General features: G+C 54.0%; 1 protein-coding gene across 1 annotated transcript in view; it reads right to left on the bottom strand.

Moving 5' to 3' along the window:
• LOC119114146 (speract receptor) overlaps window positions 1–22490 on the bottom strand; it is a 140045-nt gene that overhangs the window by 27570 nt on the left and 89985 nt on the right. The window contains exons 4-11 of the mRNA XM_037238357.1: window positions 16706–16856; window positions 13153–13311; window positions 8628–8705; window positions 8054–8185; window positions 6711–6829; window positions 3624–3769; window positions 1974–2109; window positions 648–738 (exon numbers count right to left, since the gene is read on the bottom strand). Coding sequence (XP_037094252.1) covers window positions 648–738; window positions 1974–2109; window positions 3624–3769; window positions 6711–6829; window positions 8054–8185; window positions 8628–8705; window positions 13153–13311; window positions 16706–16856 — 1012 coding nt within the window. The remainder of the gene's footprint in view (window positions 1–647; window positions 739–1973; window positions 2110–3623; window positions 3770–6710; window positions 6830–8053; window positions 8186–8627; window positions 8706–13152; window positions 13312–16705; window positions 16857–22490) is intronic.

Raw genomic sequence — 22490 nt, 5'->3', positions numbered from 1 at the left:
CCCGAGCGTGTCGGGGCCCGAGCGTGCCGGGACCCGAGCGTGTCGGAGCCCGATCGTGTCGGAGTCCGGGCGTGTCGGAGCCCGATCGTATCGGGGCCCGGGCGTGTCGGGGACCGAGCGTGTCAGAGCCCGATCACGTCGGGCCCGAGCGTGTCGAGACCCAAGCGTGTCAGAGCCCGATCGTGTCGGGCCCGAGCGTGTCGGGGCCCGAGCGTGTCGGAGCCCCATCGTGTCAGGACCCGAGCGTGTTGGGGCCCGGGCGTGTCGGGGCCCGGGCGTGTCGGGGCCCGGGCGTGTCGGAGCCCGATCGTGTCAGGACCCGAGCGTGTTGGGGCCCGGGCGTGTCGGGGCTCGGGCGTGTCGGGGCCCGGGCGCGTCGGGGCCCGGGCGTGTCGGGGCCTGGGCGTGTCGGGGCACGGGCGTGTCGGGGCCCGGGCATGTCAGGGCCCGAGCGTGTCGGGGCCAGGGTGTGTCGGGGCCCGGACGTGTCGGGATCCGGGCGTGTCGGGGCCCGAGCGTGTCGGGGCCAGGGTGTGTCGGGGCCCGGACGTGTCGGGATCCGGACGTGTCGGGATCCGGGCGTGTCGGGGCCCGGACGTGTCGGGGCCCGGGTGTGTCGGGGCCCGGGCGTGTCGGGGCGTACTCACAGATGCAGTACTCGCCCCGGAAGCCGCACGGCGGCTCGTCGATGGGCGGCTGGCCGTGCGGCCAGCGGATCGGAGTCCCGATCACCAGCTCCTGCCGGCACGTGACGTCACCCCCGTCAGCGGTGCCGGCCGACGCGCGTCACGGCGTCGCGGCGGCACGCCACGGCCGACGTCGGCGCCAGATCAACAGGTCAGGGGCAGGTCAGCAGGCAGGCGCCTGCGGCTGCGTCACATTGCATACGGTTTGTGAGAGCCACGTCATCTGGGTAAAACAGAGGACCTAGTGCTGAGTGTAAGCTCCGCCTACTGACGACATGTTAGACACGGGAACACTGACGACATGTCATATACGGGAACACTGACGACATCTCAGACACAGGGACACTGACGACATGTCGACACGGGAACACTGACGACATGTCGGACACGGGAACACTGACGACATGTCGGACACGGGAACACTGACGACATGTCGGACACGGGAGCACTGACGAAATGTTAGACAGGGGAACACTGACGACATGCCAGACACGGGAACACTGACGACATGTCGGCCACGCGAACACTGACAGGCAAACCAGTAGCGGTTGACGCCCCTACTGAAGCTCGTGTAAGGTCCATTCCTAAGTGACTTCGCTCGTGTCAAAGTATCAAACATAAGTGTGCCGCCTAACCCGACCAGAACTTGGTGGTCGAGTGATTGGCGTTTTCAGCTCCCATGTGGGGGCCTGGGTTCGAATCCCGGTCGCAACATGACCCTCGAACACTAACATGACTTCTGCAACTGTTAAGACAATACACCAATAAGAAGAGGCCCTCCATCGCGAGGACGGAGGCCCTCCACCGGACAGGAGTACAGCAGGCGTTCCGATCGACCCCAGACGACTGTCCGACAGGCCGCCGGACCGGGCGACGGGCGCCCGGCGCGGGCCTCCAGCTGCGCCTCCAGCCGGCGGCGGCGCCTCCAGCCAGCAGCGGCGCCTCCAGCCGACAGCGGCGCCTCCAGCCAGCAGCGGCGCCTCCAGCCAGCAGCGGCGCCTCCAGCCGGCAGCTGCGCCTCCAGCCGGCAGCGGCGCCCCCAGCCGGCAGCGGCGCCTCCAGCCGACAGCTGCGCCTCCAGCCGGCAGCGGCGCCCCCCAGCCGGCAGCGGCGCCTCCAGCCGGCAGCGGCGCCCCCAGCCGGCAGCGGCGCCTCCAGCCGACAGCTGCGCCTCCAGCCGGCAGCGGCGCCCCCAGCCGGCAGCGGCGCCCCCAGCCGGCAGCGGCGCCCCCAGCCGGCAGCGGCGCCTCCAGCCGGCAGCGGCGCCCCCAGCCGGCAGCGACTAACCGGCAGGTCAGTCCCGTTGCCTCTGAGCTGGAAGACGCCGGCCGGGTGCAGGCCAACGGCGCCGCCCACCCGGCGCCGCTGGATCAGCGTGTAGTTGCCCTCCGTGTCGCCGTGCGCGTCCATGTACACCATGTATCTGCCGGCACATGGACAGACATGGTCACATGGACAAATACGGTCACATAGCAGACATGGCCACATGGATAAGTATGATCACATGGGCAGACATGGTCGCATGGACAAACATGATCACACGGAAAACAAGATCGCATGGGCGGGCATGGCCACATGGACACGTGGACATGGACACGTGCGCTTGGTGACGCGCGTGCGCCGCGCGATTGGTGGGACACGTGGGCACATAACGGCGCGCCATCACACAGGGAGGGTGTTCGGTTGTTTTGAGAAAGCGCAATAGATGATGTGGCAATTCTCTCCCGCGCCAACCATGCCGTTATTTGCTTGCCGTAACTGTGAAGCATATATCATCGGCCGTAGTGGGGAAGCACTGGTGATCTGGTGATCGACTCGGGGCCAGCACTGCTGATCGACTCGGGGCTAACGAGGCCTTGTCAGCGGCTGGCTTATCGACCACACAAAGCCCGGCCCAGATACTGCGCTGACACGGGCTGTGCCTAGAGTCAAGCGCGCTGGGAACCGAGCGTATGACGAACAGGTTAGGCGCATGAGGTTCGCGCGACGGAGATACCAATAAATAGCGAGCGTTGAACTATTTCACACATTTGAGTGTGACGGGACTGTGGGCCATGGTTCAGGTCCGCGGTTCAGATGAGTCCGGTATCCACGTCCTGTCCGACTGAATCTGTTCACAACAGTTCTGTAAATGCATAGCAGGACTGACTGCTAGCCGCTGGCGATTGTCCCCGCTGACGGAAGCCCTGGGCTCGGTTGCTGTGTGCACCAGTGCTTCAGCGGGGCCCGGCCCGGCCTACTCCAAGGCGCCGAAGTAGGACACGGCCCATGGCGCTCACGGCGTTTAAGTAAGACTGGCCCCATGGCACTGAAGTAAGACATATCCCATGGCACTGAAGTAAGACCTATCCCATGGCACTGAAGTAAGACCTATCCCATGGCACTGAAGTAAGACCTATCCCATGGCACTGAAGTAAGACCTATCCCATGGCACTGAAGTAAGACCTATCCCATGGCGCTGAAGTAAGACCTATCCCATGGCGCTGAAGTGGAATCTACCCCTATGTAGATAAAGTAAGACCGTCGTTACCCATGTGAAAGGTTCCTATCTCATGGCGATGTATACGGACCTACACCATGGAGTTCAAGTAGGACCTATCTCGCGGGCTGAGGAGATGCTTACATCAGTGTCTGAAATAAGGCCCACCCCATCGCGCTTAGGTCGGAATTACCCCGTGACAACGTGGTGTGGCCTTCTCCATGGCGCTAAAGTATGCGCTAAAAAAATCATCGTGCCCTAGGACGATGAAGTAAGACTTAACCCGTGACAACGTGGTGTGGCCTTCTCTGTGGCGCTGAAGTAGGACCTACCCTAGGACAATGAAGTAAGACTTACCCCGTGACAACGTGGTGTGGCCTTCCCCATGATGCTGACGTAGGACCTACCATATGGCGCTGAAGTAGGACCTACCCTCATGGCGCCGACGGAGGACCTACCCCATGGCGCTGAAGTAGGACCTGCCCAGCAGCCGCGCAATGACGGCCGTGCCATTACGGGGGTCGCCGCCCATCTTCAGCGTCTCGTTCAGCGACCACGCGTACAGGTGCACGGCGTCGTACAGGTAGGCCGCCTCCGACCGGATCTACAGCGCAGCAGCGGCAGGTGTCACACCGGGCGGCTCCGAGTCAGGGCCGGCCGTCACGTTTCAGCGGGTCGTCGCATGGATGGGCGGGCTCTCAACGGATTTGTAGGCACGATAACTGTCATTGCGTGGGTGAGAGGGCTCTCAACGACTTTATATGCGCAGCGGCTGTCATCACGTGGGTGGACGGGCTCTCAACGGATCTAAAGGCACGGCGGTTGTCATCACGTGGGCGGACGGGCTCTCAACGGATTTATAGGCACTGCGGTTGTCACTGCGTGGGTGGACGAGCTCTCAACGGATCTACAGGCACGGCGGTTGTCATCACGTGGGTGGACGGGCTCTCAACGGATCTATAGGCACTGCGGTTGTCATTGCGTGGGTGGACGGGCTCTCAACGGATTTATAGGCACTGCGGTTGTCATTGCGTGGGTGGACGAGCTCTCAACGGATCTATAGGCGCGGCGGTTAACATTGCGTGGGTGGACGGGCTCTCAAATGATCTATAGGCACGGCGGTTAACATTGCGTGGGTGGACGGGCTCTCAACGGATCTATAGGCACGGCGGTTAACATTGCGTGGGTGGACGGGCTCTCAACGGATCTATAGGCACGGCGGTTAACATTGCGTGGGTGAACGGGCTCTCAACGGATCTATAGGCTCGGCGGTTGTCATCAAGTGAGTGGACGGGCTCTCAACGGGTCTATAGGCACTGCGGTTGTCATCACGTGGGTGGACGCGCTCTCAACGGATCTATAGGCACTGCGGTTGTCATCACGTGGGTGGACGGGCTCTCAACGGATCTATAGGCACGGCGGTTGTCACTGCGTGGGTGGACGGACTGTCAACGGATCTATAGGCACGGCGGTTGTCATTGCGTGGGTGGACGGACTGTCAACGGATCTATAGGCACGGCGGTTGTCATCAAGTTAGTGGACGGGCTCTCAACGGATCTATAGGCACGGCGGTTGTCATTGCGTGGGTGGACGGGCTCTCAACGGATCTATAGGCACGGCGGTTGTCATTGCATGGGTAGACGGGCTGTCAACGGATCTATAGGCACGGCGGTTGTCATTGCGTGGGTGGACGGGCTCTCAACGGATCTATAGGCTCGGCGGTTGGGCACTGGCGCGGGTCATGCGCCGTAGACTCGCAGCTGGATCTGCCAGAACAGCGAAGCAGTGACAGACGACGTAAGAGGCCTGGGGCAGACTGCATTGCTGGCGGCTGACGGAGGCGGCGCCACAGGGAGCGCGGATAGGCATGTTGCAAGGCAAGAGAGAAAGGGAAACAGTTGGCCGGTATCAACGGAGTCCGACACTGGATATGGTGGTCAAACGTAGAGGGCAAACAAAGTCGTGCTAATATTAGGGGATCTTGATGAAAACCTGGCGTCACAGCGGGCATGGAAGGGGGGGGGGGAGGGGGGGGGGGACGTATCGCCAGTGTGCTGCCTAACACCACTACACAACAGTTGATAAGGATGCGAAACCACTGTCGAGTAAAACTGATCTGCAACAGCCCAGTGAAAGGACAGCAAAACGGATATAACTCCTGTATAAACGACGCGATGGGGACCGACCGTCCGTGTCGTTTTAGAAGTCACTACGTAAATTTAAGCTAATTCTCACGCGGCTGACATTTTGCGTGTGAGCCACGCTAAAGGCCGAAATTAAACTGTACGTGCACGTAACTTGGTGAAATGTATCCCACTTAGACTACAAATTTGCCACCTTTGTTCTAAAAACCTGGTCTATAGCTCTATAGATAAATTTCCCAAAGCTCTAAAGCATAGATAAAGGTCTATAGATATGGGTCTGGTATTAATACAGTCATTTTTTTAGGGAAGAGTGCACCGCACTGCAATTGGGGTTTTTAACTAGCTATTTATTAAACAAGATTTATGTCTTATTTATCCGCCAGCACCCAAGTACCTGCCAATTTGTTTAGCGGACTTCGCAATGAAATTGTAAATGTCAAACGGTATTTCAACACAAAGAAATCCTGGTGGCTTAGGCTTTGACGCACGCCGCAAAGACTTTGTTAGTCACCGGCAGAGCCCACGGTACGCCGCCAAGAGTGTGTCGACTTCGTCGAGGCAGCAAACCTTGACATCGAGGCATATCCGGGCTTACGTATCGGAGTTAAACTTTCGCTCCGGGAATTAAACTCAGGCTTGTTATAAGTTTGTGCTTCCAAATCACTTCAGCGAAACAGCGGCCCAAAAGGCATCGCCTTGAAACGGTGCAAAGACTGAACGAGGTCAGGTGATTTCTGAACAGACTCATACAAACCAGAGTGCTGGTGTACATTTCTTCACTTGCAATCGTCTTAAGATGTTACATGTATATCCAATGTAACTAGTATATTCCAGCGTTGTCATCTATCGCGTCAAATCCCGCCGCCCGTCAGTGTACTGTTAACATATCGTTTTTTTACAGTGATATCGTTTTTATCGTTTCGTTATCGCATCGTATCCTATCGTTATCGTGATATCGTTTTTTAAAGTTATTGTTTCATCTATCGTCCTCGTCTGATGCGTTAGTTAGACTAACACACCAGACGAGAACGATGCTAGTGTTAACTACACTAGCACACCAGACGTGCAACTAACACACCAGACCAGAACGATACTCCGAGCATCTATTCCATCTGTGAAACTCGTCCCTCCGTTCGTAGGACCTCATCTCCACCCGTTCGCAAAATCGCAGTTCAATTTCGCATTCACTGCAGCTGCCGACCGTGGCGAATACGGCAGGGAGCGCACACCAACAACAAACAGCCTGGATCAGCCGTCTCCGAGTCCCGTCGCCCCTCGCTCCCGGTGCATTTTTAAGAACGGCGTGCTGACGTTGCCTACTTTTTCGGTGTTGAAAGGTGAGCTTTCTAACGGCGCGTAAGGAAAGCATATCATCACCAGAGCGGCTGCCGGTCGCCTCACCTTCATGTTGCCGCCGTACTCCCGCAGGATGTTGGTGTAATTGAAGGGCGGCAGCTCCATGAAGTCGTTGACTAGCCTGGTCAGCACCTCGAACCCGATAGTGGGTGACCCGATCACGCCTGGGGTCAGGTGTCAAGGTGACTTATCAGGAGCTGCCAGGGTGACACATGCTGCCACAGTTGCACCGAATTGACACTGGTGCTGTAATATCAGTGTGGGGAGGTAATGTTTTAGGATGCTCACAGTTGGCCCTTGAAGCGAAGATAGCGTATTGCATGAAGACGTTTGGAAATCTGAATACCATTCGGTTGACTTATCATTCCGCAGGAAAGACAAAACAAATCTCATGCTGAATCCTGAAACACCCTCAACAGTCCTGAGACCTGCTGGTAGAAGGCCTACCAGAATCTGAGACACTGTAATCCTCAATTGCGAAGGCGTCGCGAAGTGAGAAGCCAACCGCTGACAGAGCCCTCCGCTGCAGAGTCGGCACCTGCGGCGGCTGTGATGTCAGCGTCTGACTCGCCGCTTGTTATGGCCGCACAAGCTCAGCTGCTGGGCAAAGTAGCGCAGTAGAGCGGCCTCCAGCACGAGCGCAGAAGAAATCGCTGGAAAAATCAGCCGCCGACTTGGCTCCGCGGCGCGTCGTTCCGCAAAAGAGATTGCGAAGCAATCGGTTTGATTGCGAGAGTGCAAACGGAAATTTCCGGAAGTTTCCGAAGACGCAGCCCCCACTACTCGGCCTTTAATGGCGACGAGATAAGGTGAATTGGGGCTCGTTATAGCCCTCGCATTGACAGCGTTCCGCGCAAGCTTACAGCTGACGACGGAGGGGGGGGGGGAGGAAGGGGGGGGGCAGAAACCTCTCTCGCGCTTCTTCAGGACAGGGTAGAGACAGCGAGAAAAATGAAAAGACATTAGATGGCATATGCAGTTCTGAATAGGTTTTTGTTGGCCCATGTTTTTAGTTAAGGCTTTTAGTTAGGATAAAAATCCGGGATAAATTAGCCCATCTTCCAGCTTTCCTTGTTTTTAGGGGGCCTATTAATTTTCTCATTGCCATTGCAGTATCCCAACATGATTTGACCATTTGGTGCGACAAAATACTGAGTCGAGCCTTTAACGATATCGAACTGCACGTGCCTGACCTAGGCCACCCAGGTATCAGCCGGCTACATTTCAAGGTCATCACAGATCAGTAACCTACGGTGACATTTCGTGACAAAATGTCACGTGCAGACGAGGAGGCTCTACTGCCAGGCCTCCAAGCATTGCTGTGGTAAGTACAGGCATTTTGTTCTGAGCTCATCCCAGCAGAGTCAGGTGCATCACCCGCCACTAACCGACGTAGTATTTGAAGGCTTGCTCTGCCCTCGGGTCGGTGGGGCTTTCCTCTCTGAACAGCGTGCGCAGGTACTTCTGCGGGGTGGCGTTCTGATACCGCTGGATGTCCACACCGACCACAAAGTACTCCCCTGCACGCGGGGCCCAGCGACATCAGTCAGTTTCTGGCCAGGTCACATCTCTGACGAGCACAACAGCAACGGAAGTTACAGCGCTCGGCAAGACGCGCGAGGGACGGCCGTCTGGAACGCCTTATTCTGCATATCAATCCGTGATCACATTGGGTTTCAGTAGTGGCCAGAGCAGGGCACCGCAGGCTACCACAACACAACACACAGCGGGATAGAGACACCATGGACAGACCATTCGATGGAAGGACTTAACAGTGCCACGCAATGGTTCACAAATGACGAAAAGCCGAGCTGGAAGAATTACACATTTACATCGCAAGGAAAGTAGTGTTTGTACCCGCGCCTCAAGCTCAGCGAATAAGCTGCCACCACTGATTTCTGGAGGGCTCACAGGTAACTCAGTTTACACACTACCGGTTAGATGCGGCAACGATGGACGCACCGGTTTGAAGTAAGTTCTGCTCCTGCAGCGTCATAAGAACGGCCCGGTGTTCGTAGTACTCCCCGAGAACCACGTAAACTGCAACAGGCAATCATGTACAGCATCAGCATCTGGAGCTGGAGAAAAAGCAAGATAGATAAAGAGAGAGAGAGAGAGAGAGAGAGAGAGAGAGAGAGAGAGAGAGAGAGAGAGAGAGAGAGAGAGAGAGAGAGAGAGAGAGAGAGAGAGAGAGAGAGAGAGAGAGAGAGAGAGAGAGAGAGAGAGAGAGAGAGAGAGAGAGAGAGAGAGAGAGAGAGAGAGAGAGAGAGAGAGAGAGAGAGAGGAGCGAGAGGGAGAGAGGGAGGAGAGAGAGAGGGAGAGAGAGATATATATACGCTACAGAAATACACACCATCTACATATATGCAGTATAATAAATGTATATATATATATATGAATATATATATATATATATATATATATATATATAAATGTTATATAAATAAATATATATAAATGTATACATAAACCACACACACACACACCACAACACACACACACAACACACATGTACTGGCCCCCGCTAACAGAAGATGGAAGCAACTAGGCTGATCAGTTGAGAAAATAAATGTGGGAGGAATAGTGGTGTGCGGAAACAGAGGGCTGCTCTGTGGCAGGCTGGCCATTTCACACCCGAATTTTACATATGAATAGATTGGCGTGATGTGTGGCGATAGAACTGACCGCAGCTGACCGCCCCTGCCAACAAAAGCGTGGCCAATGAATGAGATGAAAGAGTGAAGTGGTCCTACATGAACATGAATCAGGCGACACAAAATCCGAATTAATCATCGTGATTTATCACGATTTAATAGAGTTCTTCTCCTGATTCAGTCAGAAAATACAAATGTAAATATAATTTTGCGCACATTCAAACGCGCTCATCCCACCCTGCCAGCCAGCCCGGGAGACATTTTTGACCATATTTGACCTTGAAAATATTGACCGAGGTTCGTAAATTTTCCACAAAATATGGTTTCTTATACCACCCATTTACCATTGAACTGCGCTACTCTACCTGCGATGGTTCTTGAGATAGTTGGGTGGGGCGTGATGCGCCCCTCCCCCCTCTCCCTCCAGGGCGATAGATTTTGCGGGGTCTTGCAGTGAGCGTGTTAAGTTTCTCCCCAGACTGTTTTTTTTTGTAGTTAAAGGTGCATCAAGAGCTCCAGCAACGAACCGCAGCAACAGCAACGAATCTTCGAGAAGCGAGAATGAAACTGAACACGGCAAGGGATCACATGTCTAGGTGCACAGCTCTGGTGGCGAGGCGGGCTGTCGGAAGGTCCGCAGCACACCTCTGTCTCTCCCATTTTCCCGACTAAAAGGTCAACGAACACACTGTGTGGCAGGCTGCACCAGGACCTGCTGCGGTCGGTTGACAGGCCCGGTCTGTCGACAGTCGACAGTGGGACGATACTGTCGCGCTGGCAGCGAAGCCCAGCGGTACTCGACGCGTTTTCCCGACATTGGTTTAGCAGCCGCCCGGCCTTTTGCGACACAATAAAGTCGCCTGAACCGCTCGGCGTGAGGCTCAATTCTGAATTCGGAAGCTGTCGGCGTCAGACATTCGTGAGAAACATTGTGATCTCATTGCGTGAGGGAAGACATGCAGAATGCTCAGCTGTGTCAGTTATTCTGGCGTTGTGTGACAGTCTGTCGGCTCTAGCCGCGCCGCCGGGGTCGTGATGCCGGGTCAGATTGTTGTAAGTTTGGCAGCCGGTTGTTGAGTTTGGCAACCGGCTGTTGTTTTTCGGTCCGGTGATTTTTCATCGACAATTGCCTTTCTGAGTTCTGCGCATGATTGCTGTTTTCACAGCAGCAACCTCATTGTCTATCGGGCGTCCTCTGCGGCGGAGATCCCAGCGACCATTGTTGATAGGCAGACAGTGTGAAGCATGAGCGCAGGCAGATGAAGCGTGCTGCAAACATAGCATCCAGCTGACCGATCGCTCGTACTTCGTCCGCGACGAAAACGTTTTGAAATATGAAAGTTTAACATAGCCTGGACCGATAAGACTGTGATGGAGTAGATCATAAATGGCCCGTAAGCGCAAGCGCAACAAGTTGACCATGTGACGTCACGCGGCGAGTTAACGCGTTAATTAAGTTGTCTTAGTGGTGCGGGGGCGGCGAACAGCGGCTTGTTTATCTGTTCCGGAAGCTCGGTGGCGGGCGGGAGAGTCGTAACGGGCGTGGCGAGGTGGTGCGGTGTATATATATATATATATATATATATATATATATATATATCTATCTATCTATCTATCTATCTATCTATCTATTTATATATATATATATATATATATATATATACGATATGCATATAAGGTATAGGTGCAGGCAAATGTATATACGCGGGGCCTGGTACGGGTCCAGAGATGGGAGCTAAAAAACCGCGTGGAGATTGGATCCGACGCAATGCGCTCGAAGAAAACCTGGAAAGCCCAGCGGGTGTGCAGCGGCACGGATGGAGACAACCCATGGCAGGCGCAGCACGGATGGAGACAACCCATGACAGGCGCCGGCCAAAAGCGCTGAGCCGACGCTGAACTTTCGCCCCACAAAGACAGTACTAATAACCTCTTTCCTCGTAGAATGACCGGGAGAAGGAATGTCAGGAGAATGAATGTAAATGGATTGTTGTGTCGGCTGCGTGCCGTTATCGAGACCAGCTGCATAATTCTTAACAGTTTTGTTTCCCTGGCGTTAGATGTCAACACACCGTCAAGTTCAGAAAGCCCATTTGCAGTAACATGACCTGAAAGGCATTCTCCCTCCCCCTCCCCACCCCCACCGACTGCGCACCGCTGACTTTTTTGTTGTTTTGAAACGAAGCTGGTCCTGCTCAGCCAGCCGCGCCATCGGAAATGCTCACGAGCGCACTGATGACAGTCACTCTGTCTGTGACGTCATCAAATGATAACGTCAGTTCCATTCCGATCAGTGATGCGACCAGGAAATGCTGGAAAATAACGGGCGGAAAGCGTCCGCAGATACATACCCGGGACTGGTTACAGTGGGATCTATATTTTCACATAATACAATGCGTTAACAGCTGATCGCCTGATCGTTGCCGGCCTCATTTCACCAGCTTATAATTTCGAGACAGCGCTTTTGGTGTGATGAGCGGTCAGGCGGCTAGAGAGGGTTGGGGCGGAGGGGGAGGGGCGTTTCCCAAGTATTCTCTCACCAGCAAATTTATATCGTGCAGACTTTTGAGCCTGGGCTACGACCAAATGCATGTGATGAGACAGTCAATATGGCCAGCCGAGCGTCTTATTGGGAAGAGAACGACCATTAACTTGATTAATTGATCGACGCTAAGACGTCAGCGTAGTTAAAAGCAAATGAGGTTCAGCTGCCAAGACACTGGCCATCCGACCCACTTCGGCATTAAAAATAAGCTTAGATAACGATCAAGATGTTGGTCAGCTGTGAGATGACGTCACAGCACCTCCCTACATGACGTCATCCTTTACCGCCGTAAGAATTACCTCGCCATTTTCGAGCCAAGCTATCCCGAGTTAAATTCTTGCGAATTCCTGGCCATTCAGACCCGGCAGTCATGATATCTGTATTGTCATGGGTTTAAATGCCCTGTCTCCAGTGATGTGAGTTGTTGCAGTGCTCTGCTGGGGTTAACCGCGGGATGCTGCCAGCATATTACCATGTAGAACGTGAGCGTAAGCACTGCTTTTTCGGATGTCACCACACGGAATTCAAACTTGATATAAGGAAAAAGGGCATTGAGCTCCTGGTGTTTCGGCGTCGTGAGTGGGGAACTCTCATTCTGACCATAATCGATGCAGCTGTAATGTGCGCCTCCTGGTGCACTGAATGTTGATTACTGTGAGAATAAGAGCCCCCATCTGACAATGCAGATATTTGTGCATTTCCCATACTAAATTGATACCATGGTGATCCATATACACACACAAACACACATACTAGTGGACGTATGTTTGTGCTCGTGCACTAGTGGACACTCTCACATCCTCCCAACTCATGCATGCATGCGTCGTCTGGTGCACATCTTAGTGCTCGTTGTCAGTGCATGCATGTCTGTTCGTATATGCTGAGCATCTGCACGCTAAGCTGGACAGTTTGGTAAGCATACATCTGAGATAGCGAATACCCAACAAAATCCTTCCACTGGCATCAATCGCATGCTCCTATGAGCTTCCAACGTCAGAGCGCCAGTGAACTGGTAACGAGCGCATCAGACATGGATCGTGTAGTCCTGGTTCGATTCCCTCCACAAGCAACTTTCGCCGGCACCGACTCCCACGAGGATGAGCGACGGCTGCAGACGATCTCAGCCGACCTCAGTGCGGCGACACGCCTTAAACTGCGGCGTGCAAACTGTTTTCAACGGCCTGGCTAGCATGAGACCTAGCTTAGACTTACAACCTTAGAGACTTAGCTTGTGATTTGGGCTTAGCTCAAGCCTTAGCCTTAGCCTTGTAGCCGTGCTATGACTCACTCCTGACGTCATCCTTGGTGCGGCGCAGGATGTCCGTGAACGGGTTGTCCATGTACCCCACGTGGAAGGTCTGGTTCCACGTGACCACGTGGCGGAGCGACACGCCGCCGCGCCGCAGCACAGAGACGATCGTCTCGCCGATGGCGCCGAGCTCGGACTCTGCAACACGTGGCCGGAGTCAACACGGGCCGCCACGGGAGGGTCAACACGTGCCGCCACGGGAGAGTCAGAGCGTGACGCTACGGGAGGGTCAACACGGGCCGCCATGGGAGGGTCAACACGGGCCACCGCGGGAGGGTCAGAGCGTGCCGCTACGGGGGGGGGGTCAACACGTGCCGCCACGGGAGGGTCAACACGGGCCACCATGGGAGGGTCAGAGCGTGACGCCACGGGAGGGTCAGAGCGTGCCGCTACGGGGGAGTCAGAGCGTGCCGCTACGGGGGGAGTCAGAGCGTGCCGCTACGGGAGGGTCAGAGCGTGCCGCTACGGGAGGGTCAGAGCGTGCCGCTACGGGGGAGTCAGAGCGTGCCGCTACGGGGGAGTCAGAGCGTGCCGCTACGGGGGAGTCAGAGCGTGCCGTTACGGGAGGGTCAGAGCGTGCCGCCACGGGAGGGTCAACACGTGCCGCCACGGGAGGGTCAGAGCGTGCCGCTACAGGAGGGTCAACACGGGCCGCCACGGGAGGGTCAGAGCGCGCCGATACGGGAGGGTCAACACGTGCCACCATGGGAGGGTCAACACGTATCGCCAAGGAAGTTTCAACACGTGCCGCCACGGAAGGGTCAACTCGCCACGCCTAGAGCTGGCCACCACGACAAGTGACCGAAACATCGACACGTCACGTGCACATCACACGACGTTAGAGAGAGACGTGAGCCCAGGGAACAGTCAATACGCGAAGTCCTGAGTCCGCCAACACCCGGCACCACGGCCAACCCATACTCGGAACACGGAGTCCACAGCGTTCGCCGACATGCGTGAGTCAGTCATTCACATAGAGTTCGCTGGGGGCGAACTCTATGTGAATGTAGGCACATAGTGGCTCCCGGGTGCTAATTGATAGCTGTAATGCATTATAGATGCATTAAAACGCATTGTAGATGCATTACAGCTAACAAGATGTGCTTAATGCTAATGCTAAAATAATTAGCAAGCACACACAAATAAGCACAATGAGTAAGTCAGATGTGGTTATGAGCAACAAATCTCACGCGCCTGCGGCCCGCTGAAGCAGGCTTCCAGTAAAATACTTTGAGTTATGATCTTCCCCCCCCCCAGTCATCACGATAGCCTACGTGCGCTCCTGACGTGCGCTATCATAACACATCAGCTACCGTTTGGCATCCCCGCTGAGCCGAGCCCACAGGAAGCCGTGATTTATTAGAGTTTATGCTACACTGGATGTTATGACTTCATCAGTGGTTGTGCTACGTTAAGTGCTTCGAACATTGGGTGTTATTAGGAATTAGTGGTTACGGACATTGGGTGTTGCGATCATCCCCGTTGCCTTACATTACCATCCACACGTGGGCCCAAATGTTCGTAAAAGTCAGCTGCTGCTCCATTCCCTCCCTCACGCGTGCGCCAAGTCGTGACGAAACAGACCAGCTGACATTTGGCAGCGGGAGCGCTTTGGCGTTTTTCAAATCAGTCACCACCGGCGGAAACGTGGGGTTTTTCTCGCGTGGCATCATTTCATCGCGTCACTCCTTGGCAACACACGGCTAAATCAAAACGTGGCGGCGGTCATGAACGCTCGAAAACAAGCTCCGACTCTCGTCGAGCGTCGTGTAAGCGGCCCGCAGCCAAGCACTCGGGCGCTCATGATTCACATCAACGTCTGCATTGATTTACATGATTCATTTCAGCGCCCTGGATTGACGTGTCATGCGTCAAAACTTTGGGCGAGATGACTGTATCATCCCTGCCAGGGGACTGGGAGCTGAGGTGACCCCAGGTGTCAGCCAAACCACGGGCGTTAAAGAACCACCTGCGGGGACACTCCGCAGCAGCTGACCCCAGATGTCAGCCAAACCACGGGCGTTAAAGAACCACATGCGGGGACACTCCGCAGCAGCTGAGCCCAGGTGTCAGCCAAACCACGGGCGTTAAAGAACCACATGCGGGGACACTCCGCAGCAGCTGAGCCCAGGCGTCAGCCAAACCACGGGCGTTAAAGAACCACATGCGGGGACACTCCGCAGCAGCTGAGCCCAGGTGTCAGCCAAACCACGGGCGTTAAAGAACCACATGCGGGGACACTCCGCAGCAGCTGAGCCCAGGCGTCAGCCAAACCACGGGCGTTAAAGAACCACATGCGGGAACACTCCGCAGCAGCTGAGCCCAGGTGTCAGCCAAACCACGGGCGTTAAAGAACCACATGCGGGGACACTCCGCAGCAGCTGAGCCCAGGTGTCAGCCAACCACGGGCGTTAAAGAACCACATGCGGGGGACACTCCGCAGCAGCTGAGCCCAGGCGTCAGCCAAACCACTGGCGTTAAAGAACCACATGCGGGGACACTCCGCAGCAGCTGAGCCCAGGTGTCAGCCAAACCACGGGCGTTAAAGAACCACCCGCAGGGACACTCCGCAGCAGCTGAGCCCAGGTGTCAGCCAAACCACGGGCGTTAAAGAACCACATGCGGGGACACTCCGCAGCAGCTGAGCCCAGGCGTCAGCCAAACCACGGGCGTTAAAGAACCACATGCGGGAACACTCCGCAGCAGCTTAGGTTGTCCCACATGCATGCATGTAGGTTGGCGCTACATCTATGCACGCGTTTAACTTGCATGCATGTATCTCTCGTATTCATCTTCGCGTTTTGCTTTGCATGTTTTCTTCCGAATATGGGCTAAAATCACCAAATATGCGGTGTGAATTACCCTAATACACTTGTCAAATGTCTGATGATTAAGGTTCCATGTCATTTTCCAAAATGGAGATTGGGAACCCGCTCAAACAGTCTCAAACGCGCCCTTCGGGGCATTCCATCACCGACAGGGGAATATGCAGAGCAAGAACGGTGCCGATATCGTTAAAACAGTCCCGATAATCGTTAAAACGGTCCCGATAATCGTTGCCTCACATAACGCACGGCTAGATGTTATTACGAGTGTTCGAGAGAACAGAGAAAAGCGACACTGTGGTTGTCGCGCCTTCCTAGAACGCGACATTCGCGGTATTATATACAAGCGCAGCGCAGGTAAGTTACGGAATAGTCAGACATTTTCGCATCCCGGATAAGTTTTTCCAGCCACGGAATTAGACTCCGGGATACCAGGTCCTGGTCAAAGGGTTGCTCCTCTGCACCGCAGCTGGCGGACTGCCCCGAGTGGTGCCGTGTTATTTTGTTCAGCTGAGGCCGGGTGAAGATCGGTCAGGTCAGGTCAGGTCAAATGGTCAGGTCAGATCAGGTCATGTCAGGCTAGGAAATGTCGGTCAAGCCAAGTAAGGCAGCTAGACACAACCGGTTACCGGTTTCGAATCGCCGGGTCACAGGTCGAGGTTTGAGGTCAAGGCCGAGGTCAGGTCAGGTCCGGTCATCCATCTCACCTGGCGAGTCCTTATACAGGAAGGCGACCTTCATCCAGCTGTACCGCAGCAGCAGCGACAACACCGACTTGGAGATCTGAGTGTCAGGCGGTCGGGTGCGCGCGAACGTCGGAAACAGTTTCTTGTCCGACGTCTCGAAGTTGGTGCAAAACTGCCGGGCCAGACATGGGACGGTAGGCCTTTAAGGTCTGCAGCTGACGGTGACGGACATGTCAGGATGAGAAACTTGGTCAGAAAGATGTCATTTGCACACGTGCTGTGGCCTGGCCAGTTGGAAAACTTCCTCGCATGAGCCAGAACAAACCTCTGGCTCTTGGTATGCCACTTTTTACCCGTTTGCTGAAAACTGTCTTCAACCACTGCCGTTGGGCTTCAGGCGACCAGTGCAATGATTCATCAACCTAAGGTATCCGAAAATTATTAAACGGCAGGGTGGTCCACCCGCAGAGACGAATATTAAGCTTTTTTCCGTGAATTGTATCGATCCGCCCACCATCAAATCTTCATCAGCTGAGCCGGATCAGCCGAGAAAATCTCTAGGTAATCGCAGGTAAGCGTAGAATCAGAGAAGACACTGAATCGACCGGCCCCAATGGTTTATCGGATTGTCCGGCCGTGCCAGCAGCCTCGTAGCCCAGACCGCTCCCGTATGGCTGGGGCGCGGGGTCAACTGTGACTCCAGGAACCTGCTGGGGGTCAACTGGGATTCCTTGAGTCTGCTAGGAGTTAACTGGAAGTTAACTGGGACTCCCTGGATCTGCTGGGGGTCAACTGAGGGGTTAACAGGGACTCTCTGAGCCCCTGGGGATCAACTGGGGGTTGACTGCGGCTCCCTGAGCCTGCTAGGGCTCAACTGAGGGTCCACTGGGACTTGCTGAGCCAGCTGGAGTTCAACTGGGGGTCAGCTGTGATTCCCTGAGCCTGCACCTGCTGCCGACTAATTGGAGCACCAGGGACATCTCACTTGTACACGCCGCAGACGCGGATGGCAAACCAGGCTGGTTTGCTCCGCTGGGGTGGAGTTTTGTCAGCGTACGTGACCTGCGACCGTCACATCTCGTCATCCGTACTGGCTTGAGGAGGGGTACGAACTTCGACCGTTCATGCTGTGGCTGCGCTTTGTGGCCAACGTGAACTGGGATTCTTTTGTGGGCATTTCCACAGTCGTGAATTCAGCTTAAAGGGACTTAAAGGGACGCACGTGTCTCAATGCTGACTTATGCCCAATAGCATGCTTTTAGGTGGAAAAGACTGCTCTAGGCAACACAATTTCTCTGTTTAGTAAATGTTTTTCAACGCGTCATTGTTTGATTACGTTATCGTATCTTGCACAACATTGAGAGCCAATTGAGGGCCGTTTTATTTGGAAATCGTACTCACGAGCGCCAGATATGAACAACTCGGCAATGACATTCTTCTCGGCCTTGATCGCCGCACGGCTAATGGAATGTCAGGATTTGAATGACATTATTATGGCGTCATGGATGCCTGGATAGCCTTGAAATAGTCTACCCGAAATAGTCTGGATATTTTCGCGGGCCTATGGCTCAGCAATTGGAGGGGTTTAGGTCTGTAGAAGGGTGTACCTGTAAACAACATCGAATGATCTTCAAGATGGTTTTTTCCGTTCAAAACCCCATACAAATATGGAACACCCCCTTTAACCAACGCTCTGATAAGGGGAAGCGAGAGTGGTCGATGCAACCCCCAAGGTTTGCTGAGCATGTCTTTCCGGCAATTGCATGTCGAGCAATCGCATCAAAACTTTCGGTTGTCTCCAGGAAATCCATTGTGCATGTGTTTTGAAATCAAAAACGTATCTCTAGCATTTCTGGTTTCTAAGTGGCCAAAACGCATGCAGCTAAATGTGTTGGTCCTCATAATTGAGCAAGGAACACGTCTGTTTAAGTTTCGTGTCACTGCGGAGCATAGCACATATGAGCGTGTTAAGCTGATAAGGTTTGATTGTCAGGAAAATTTGACATTTGACTCAACCTGGTGGAGTTCATTAATGACTTAAGAACATAAAACTGATAAATACGCTGATTATTTTGCGAGTCTCTATCTTTCTCAGTTTCGAAACGGCAGGAGCTAGTCAGTCAGTCCTTAGTCCGCGTCATGAAGACGGCGAATCATGGCGAGGTTTAAAAGAATGACTCCTGCTTACTCAAGTGTTAAACCACAGCAGTTTCCGGAGGGAAAGACAACACCGCGCTTCGTCCCATCAAGTGTGTGAGTGAGGTGAGGGGCCATAGGGTTCACTAGCGAATGAGACGAATTCACCGTCACTTTGCAGCTGTAGACCAGCGCATCACTATAGAGCTGGCTATTGTGAGCAGCCCTCCCAATGCGCCGCAGTGGACCAGATGGTGTACAAACTTAGTTGAAAAGGCTAGCTGGCAAGCGCATTGGACGTCACTGAAAAATCTTCAGGAGGCGGGTTGAAGCCAGTTTGCCGTGATCAATGACGTGAGCGCTCCCAACAGTTTGACGCCGCAGACACGAGGAAGTTTGTTGACCGCGGGCCGACGGTGGGCTGTCTTGACAAGCATGACGCGAGGACACCAAGTGCTCTGGACTAGCAGCCGTCGCTGTGGCCGCCGGACGGCAGTTCGCGGGCAGAAGTAATGCCGTGGTCTGCTGGTCGATGGGACTTACGACGCCGATCTGCCGAGTCAGTTTCAGTGGACGACCGTGACAATCACGCGCTGGCTGGTGATCTCACTGCGGTCGATAAACCAGAAATCGGACACCGACCACTGACCGCGGTAGTCATCAGTGGCGTGCCTCAGCCACATCAGTTCTTAGTCGGGCGACTTTCCAGAAGGTCAAGGAACCCAGGTGTGATGTCGCGTGTCACCATAATTACGCCGGTGCAGAGGACAGCCGTCAGTCAGCGGCGACCGCGACTGCCAGAAAAGGAACCCAATGGGTATGTGCCCACAAACACTATTTATTTACGACGATGTGTGTTGTTTCTAATGATTCCGCGAATGCCACTAGACCACGTAATCCACCGGTGCCTGCGCCCGGTTGGGGTCGATGCTGTCACATGGCTTTGTCGCCATGGAGGTCAACGGATGTCAAACGCAGCGGAAACTGAACAGATAACATGCCTCCTTTTCACTGCATACTATTTAACGCGCGCATTGGCTGGGCTTAAACGAAATTTGTTCTGGTAAAATGCAGGATGTAGGCGGGCATTCACATCAAACGTTGTTTTTCACAAAGCTGCAGGCCCACTTGCAGTAGCTTCAGTACGCTTCCAGTAACTCCTGCAACATACAGTTTTAAACATAATGCGATCCTCTAAGCCAAGGTTTGATCAGGTTACTGACCAACGCGTCTTTTAGATGAGAAATGTCGGTTCAAGGCGTGGTTCGATATATAACTGGTGATACTGACACGTTTTGACGTGGCCTTGTTCACCTGGGTCTTGTTAATTTTTTTCAACCAGCTGTGTTACTTCCATGCAACCTACATCAGTCACCGGCTTAAGCTGACCTTCAGTTCTAGCCCTTAGCAAACTAAATTCCGGAAGCAATGCATGTTTATTCACTCATACATCTTTCACCCATACTCCTTTCATACACCTTTTTAAAGTCATCAAAGGTTAATGAAGCATTTTGACCTGACCGTCCCAATCTGACCTCCCGGCACTATCGCCTGCAGATTACAAACTCATTATGGCCCAATGGCTTACTCATGCAAGTAAGGTATATTGGTCAAGTTTAATTTCATTTGCACAAAAAAATCATTTAGCTGCTCATAACGTTTCCGCTTTGTAACTACCAGTGAAAACACTGTGCGGTCATGCTGTTTAGATGATGCTGCCATCTGACGTAAAGGCGGGCAAGCAGGCTCTGCGAGAGGATCCCCTGCGAATGCGGCAAATTATTCGTCTCCAGATGGCTCCAATTCAGCGGGCAAATAAAATATTTGTAGTAATTGCTCTCCGTGCAGCAGCTATGATGACAGGCTTGGAGCTGCTCGTTTGCTTCCCAGGTGATGCCTCTTACCTGATGTAAGCACGAGACTTCAGCCATTTACGATATAATCGATCGATGGCGAACAAGGGAGGAAAGCTAATACTCCCGAACCAAGCCTTGGAAGAAAAACAGTCAAAACACTGGGATCGCCGATTCTGCCGGAATGCCCAGCAAGGACCAGCGGTTGCCCCTCCCCAGCCCTGGCACACACTGCGCTCTGACTGCCCCCCCCCCCCCCCCGGCTAGATCACATTCCAGTGCGTACGCACGTGATGCCACTTGGTTGCCTACAGGCTTTGGGTTGTCACATGATGCCGCTTAGTTACCTACAGGCTTTGGGATGTCACATCAAAACAATTTCAAATTTTCGGGACCATACCGGTATGCATGCGATTGGCCCAAATATTAACGGTTTGGTTAAGCATACTTGGGCTATTTTTTCATTTTTGTTGAATCACGGCAGGCAGACGAAGCGCTCTCTGTAATATGGCCAAGAGCCCGATCATCTCCACTTTTACCACACACATGTAAGGCAAGCGCACGGTTGTATACACCTCCATACTATGCTTCCGCACGAATACGAATGCACCAGGGTACTCATAACGAGATATCAAGAAAAGGTTTTGACCGGCCCTGCGGGTATTCACAGACAACCGCAGCGCCAGTCATTGCAGTCGAGGTGAGCTGGGGTGGGGGGGGGGGGGGGGGGGGCAGCAACAAACTCCTTATATTAATAGGCACCGCACCTGTACAAACGCATTTTTGATGAACCGTCACGCGTGAGATGCCGAACCCAGCGCTGCTCAAACAGCTGCACCGTGCCCATTCCCAGCCGATACATTGCGCCGACTTTACATGCTGTGCTGTGTGAGATGTGACGACGGCCCGGGTCCGTCAGAGCCGTTACCTCCCACTCGGCACGCGGCGCGCGTGGCTCCCTGCTCCGCCCCCCCAGTGCTGACCGACCTCTCCGCACACCAGCACCGGTTAGTCACTTAGCGGGACGCCGCGGAACATTAATCCTGCTCAGGGTGTCAGAGGCTCTATGCGACATCCGGGGTTAGGACACGGGCCGTCCGACGCGGGACAGAGGTTCGACAAGGAGCCCGTCCGGCGCGGGACAGAGGTTTGACAAGGAGCCCGTCCGACGCGGAACAGAGGTTCGACAAGGAGCCCGTCCGACGGAGGACAGCCGGCCCAGACGGACAGAGGTTCGAGACGGCGCCCATTCGACGCAGGACAGCCGACCAGCAAAAAAAGGAAAAGAAAACAACAACAAAAAACAAAAAAAACAAACAAACAAACAGGCAAGCAAAAAAATAAAAACTCTTGAATCACAGAACTTAACTTGCGGTATCTCACTCGTGTCGAAGACTCTATGCCAGTGGAAACACCTCCCAGATGTAACTAAGAAAGGCCCTCTGCTCCTGATTTTTCAACTTTATCTGTTCAGTTTCCCTTGCAGTTGACTACTACACCCGACACGTTTGGTTCAGCGCACGTGACCACATCACTTTCCAGTCAGGGTCTACCTGATGCACGGCCTCGTCCTGCACCTCCACTGCCTGCAAGGCTGTCGTCCTGGGCTGAGACAAAAGTTGGCCACATCGAAATTCGGCTTGAGGAATTCCCTAATTACCCTTCACATTCCCACCGGATAATGCCCTCTGGTTGGTAGGTCTGGTTTAAATGTTTTCCAACATTGGAAGCGATGTTGCCTTGCCAGAGAGAAAATGTGACGAGAATTATCGAGAGCCGTCTAGCCTTTCATTTAAAGAAAAGCCAGGAACAAGCCT

Source organism: Pollicipes pollicipes, unplaced genomic scaffold, assembly GCF_011947565.3.
Source record: "Pollicipes pollicipes isolate AB1234 unplaced genomic scaffold, Ppol_2.1 Scaffold_7262;HRSCAF=8765_pilon_pilon_pilon, whole genome shotgun sequence".
In the NCBI taxonomy this organism is placed as follows: domain Eukaryota; kingdom Metazoa; phylum Arthropoda; class Thecostraca; order Pollicipedomorpha; family Pollicipedidae; genus Pollicipes; species Pollicipes pollicipes.
Note: the sequence above shows the minus strand (reverse complement) of the source record. Positions and strands in the feature narration are given on the sequence as shown.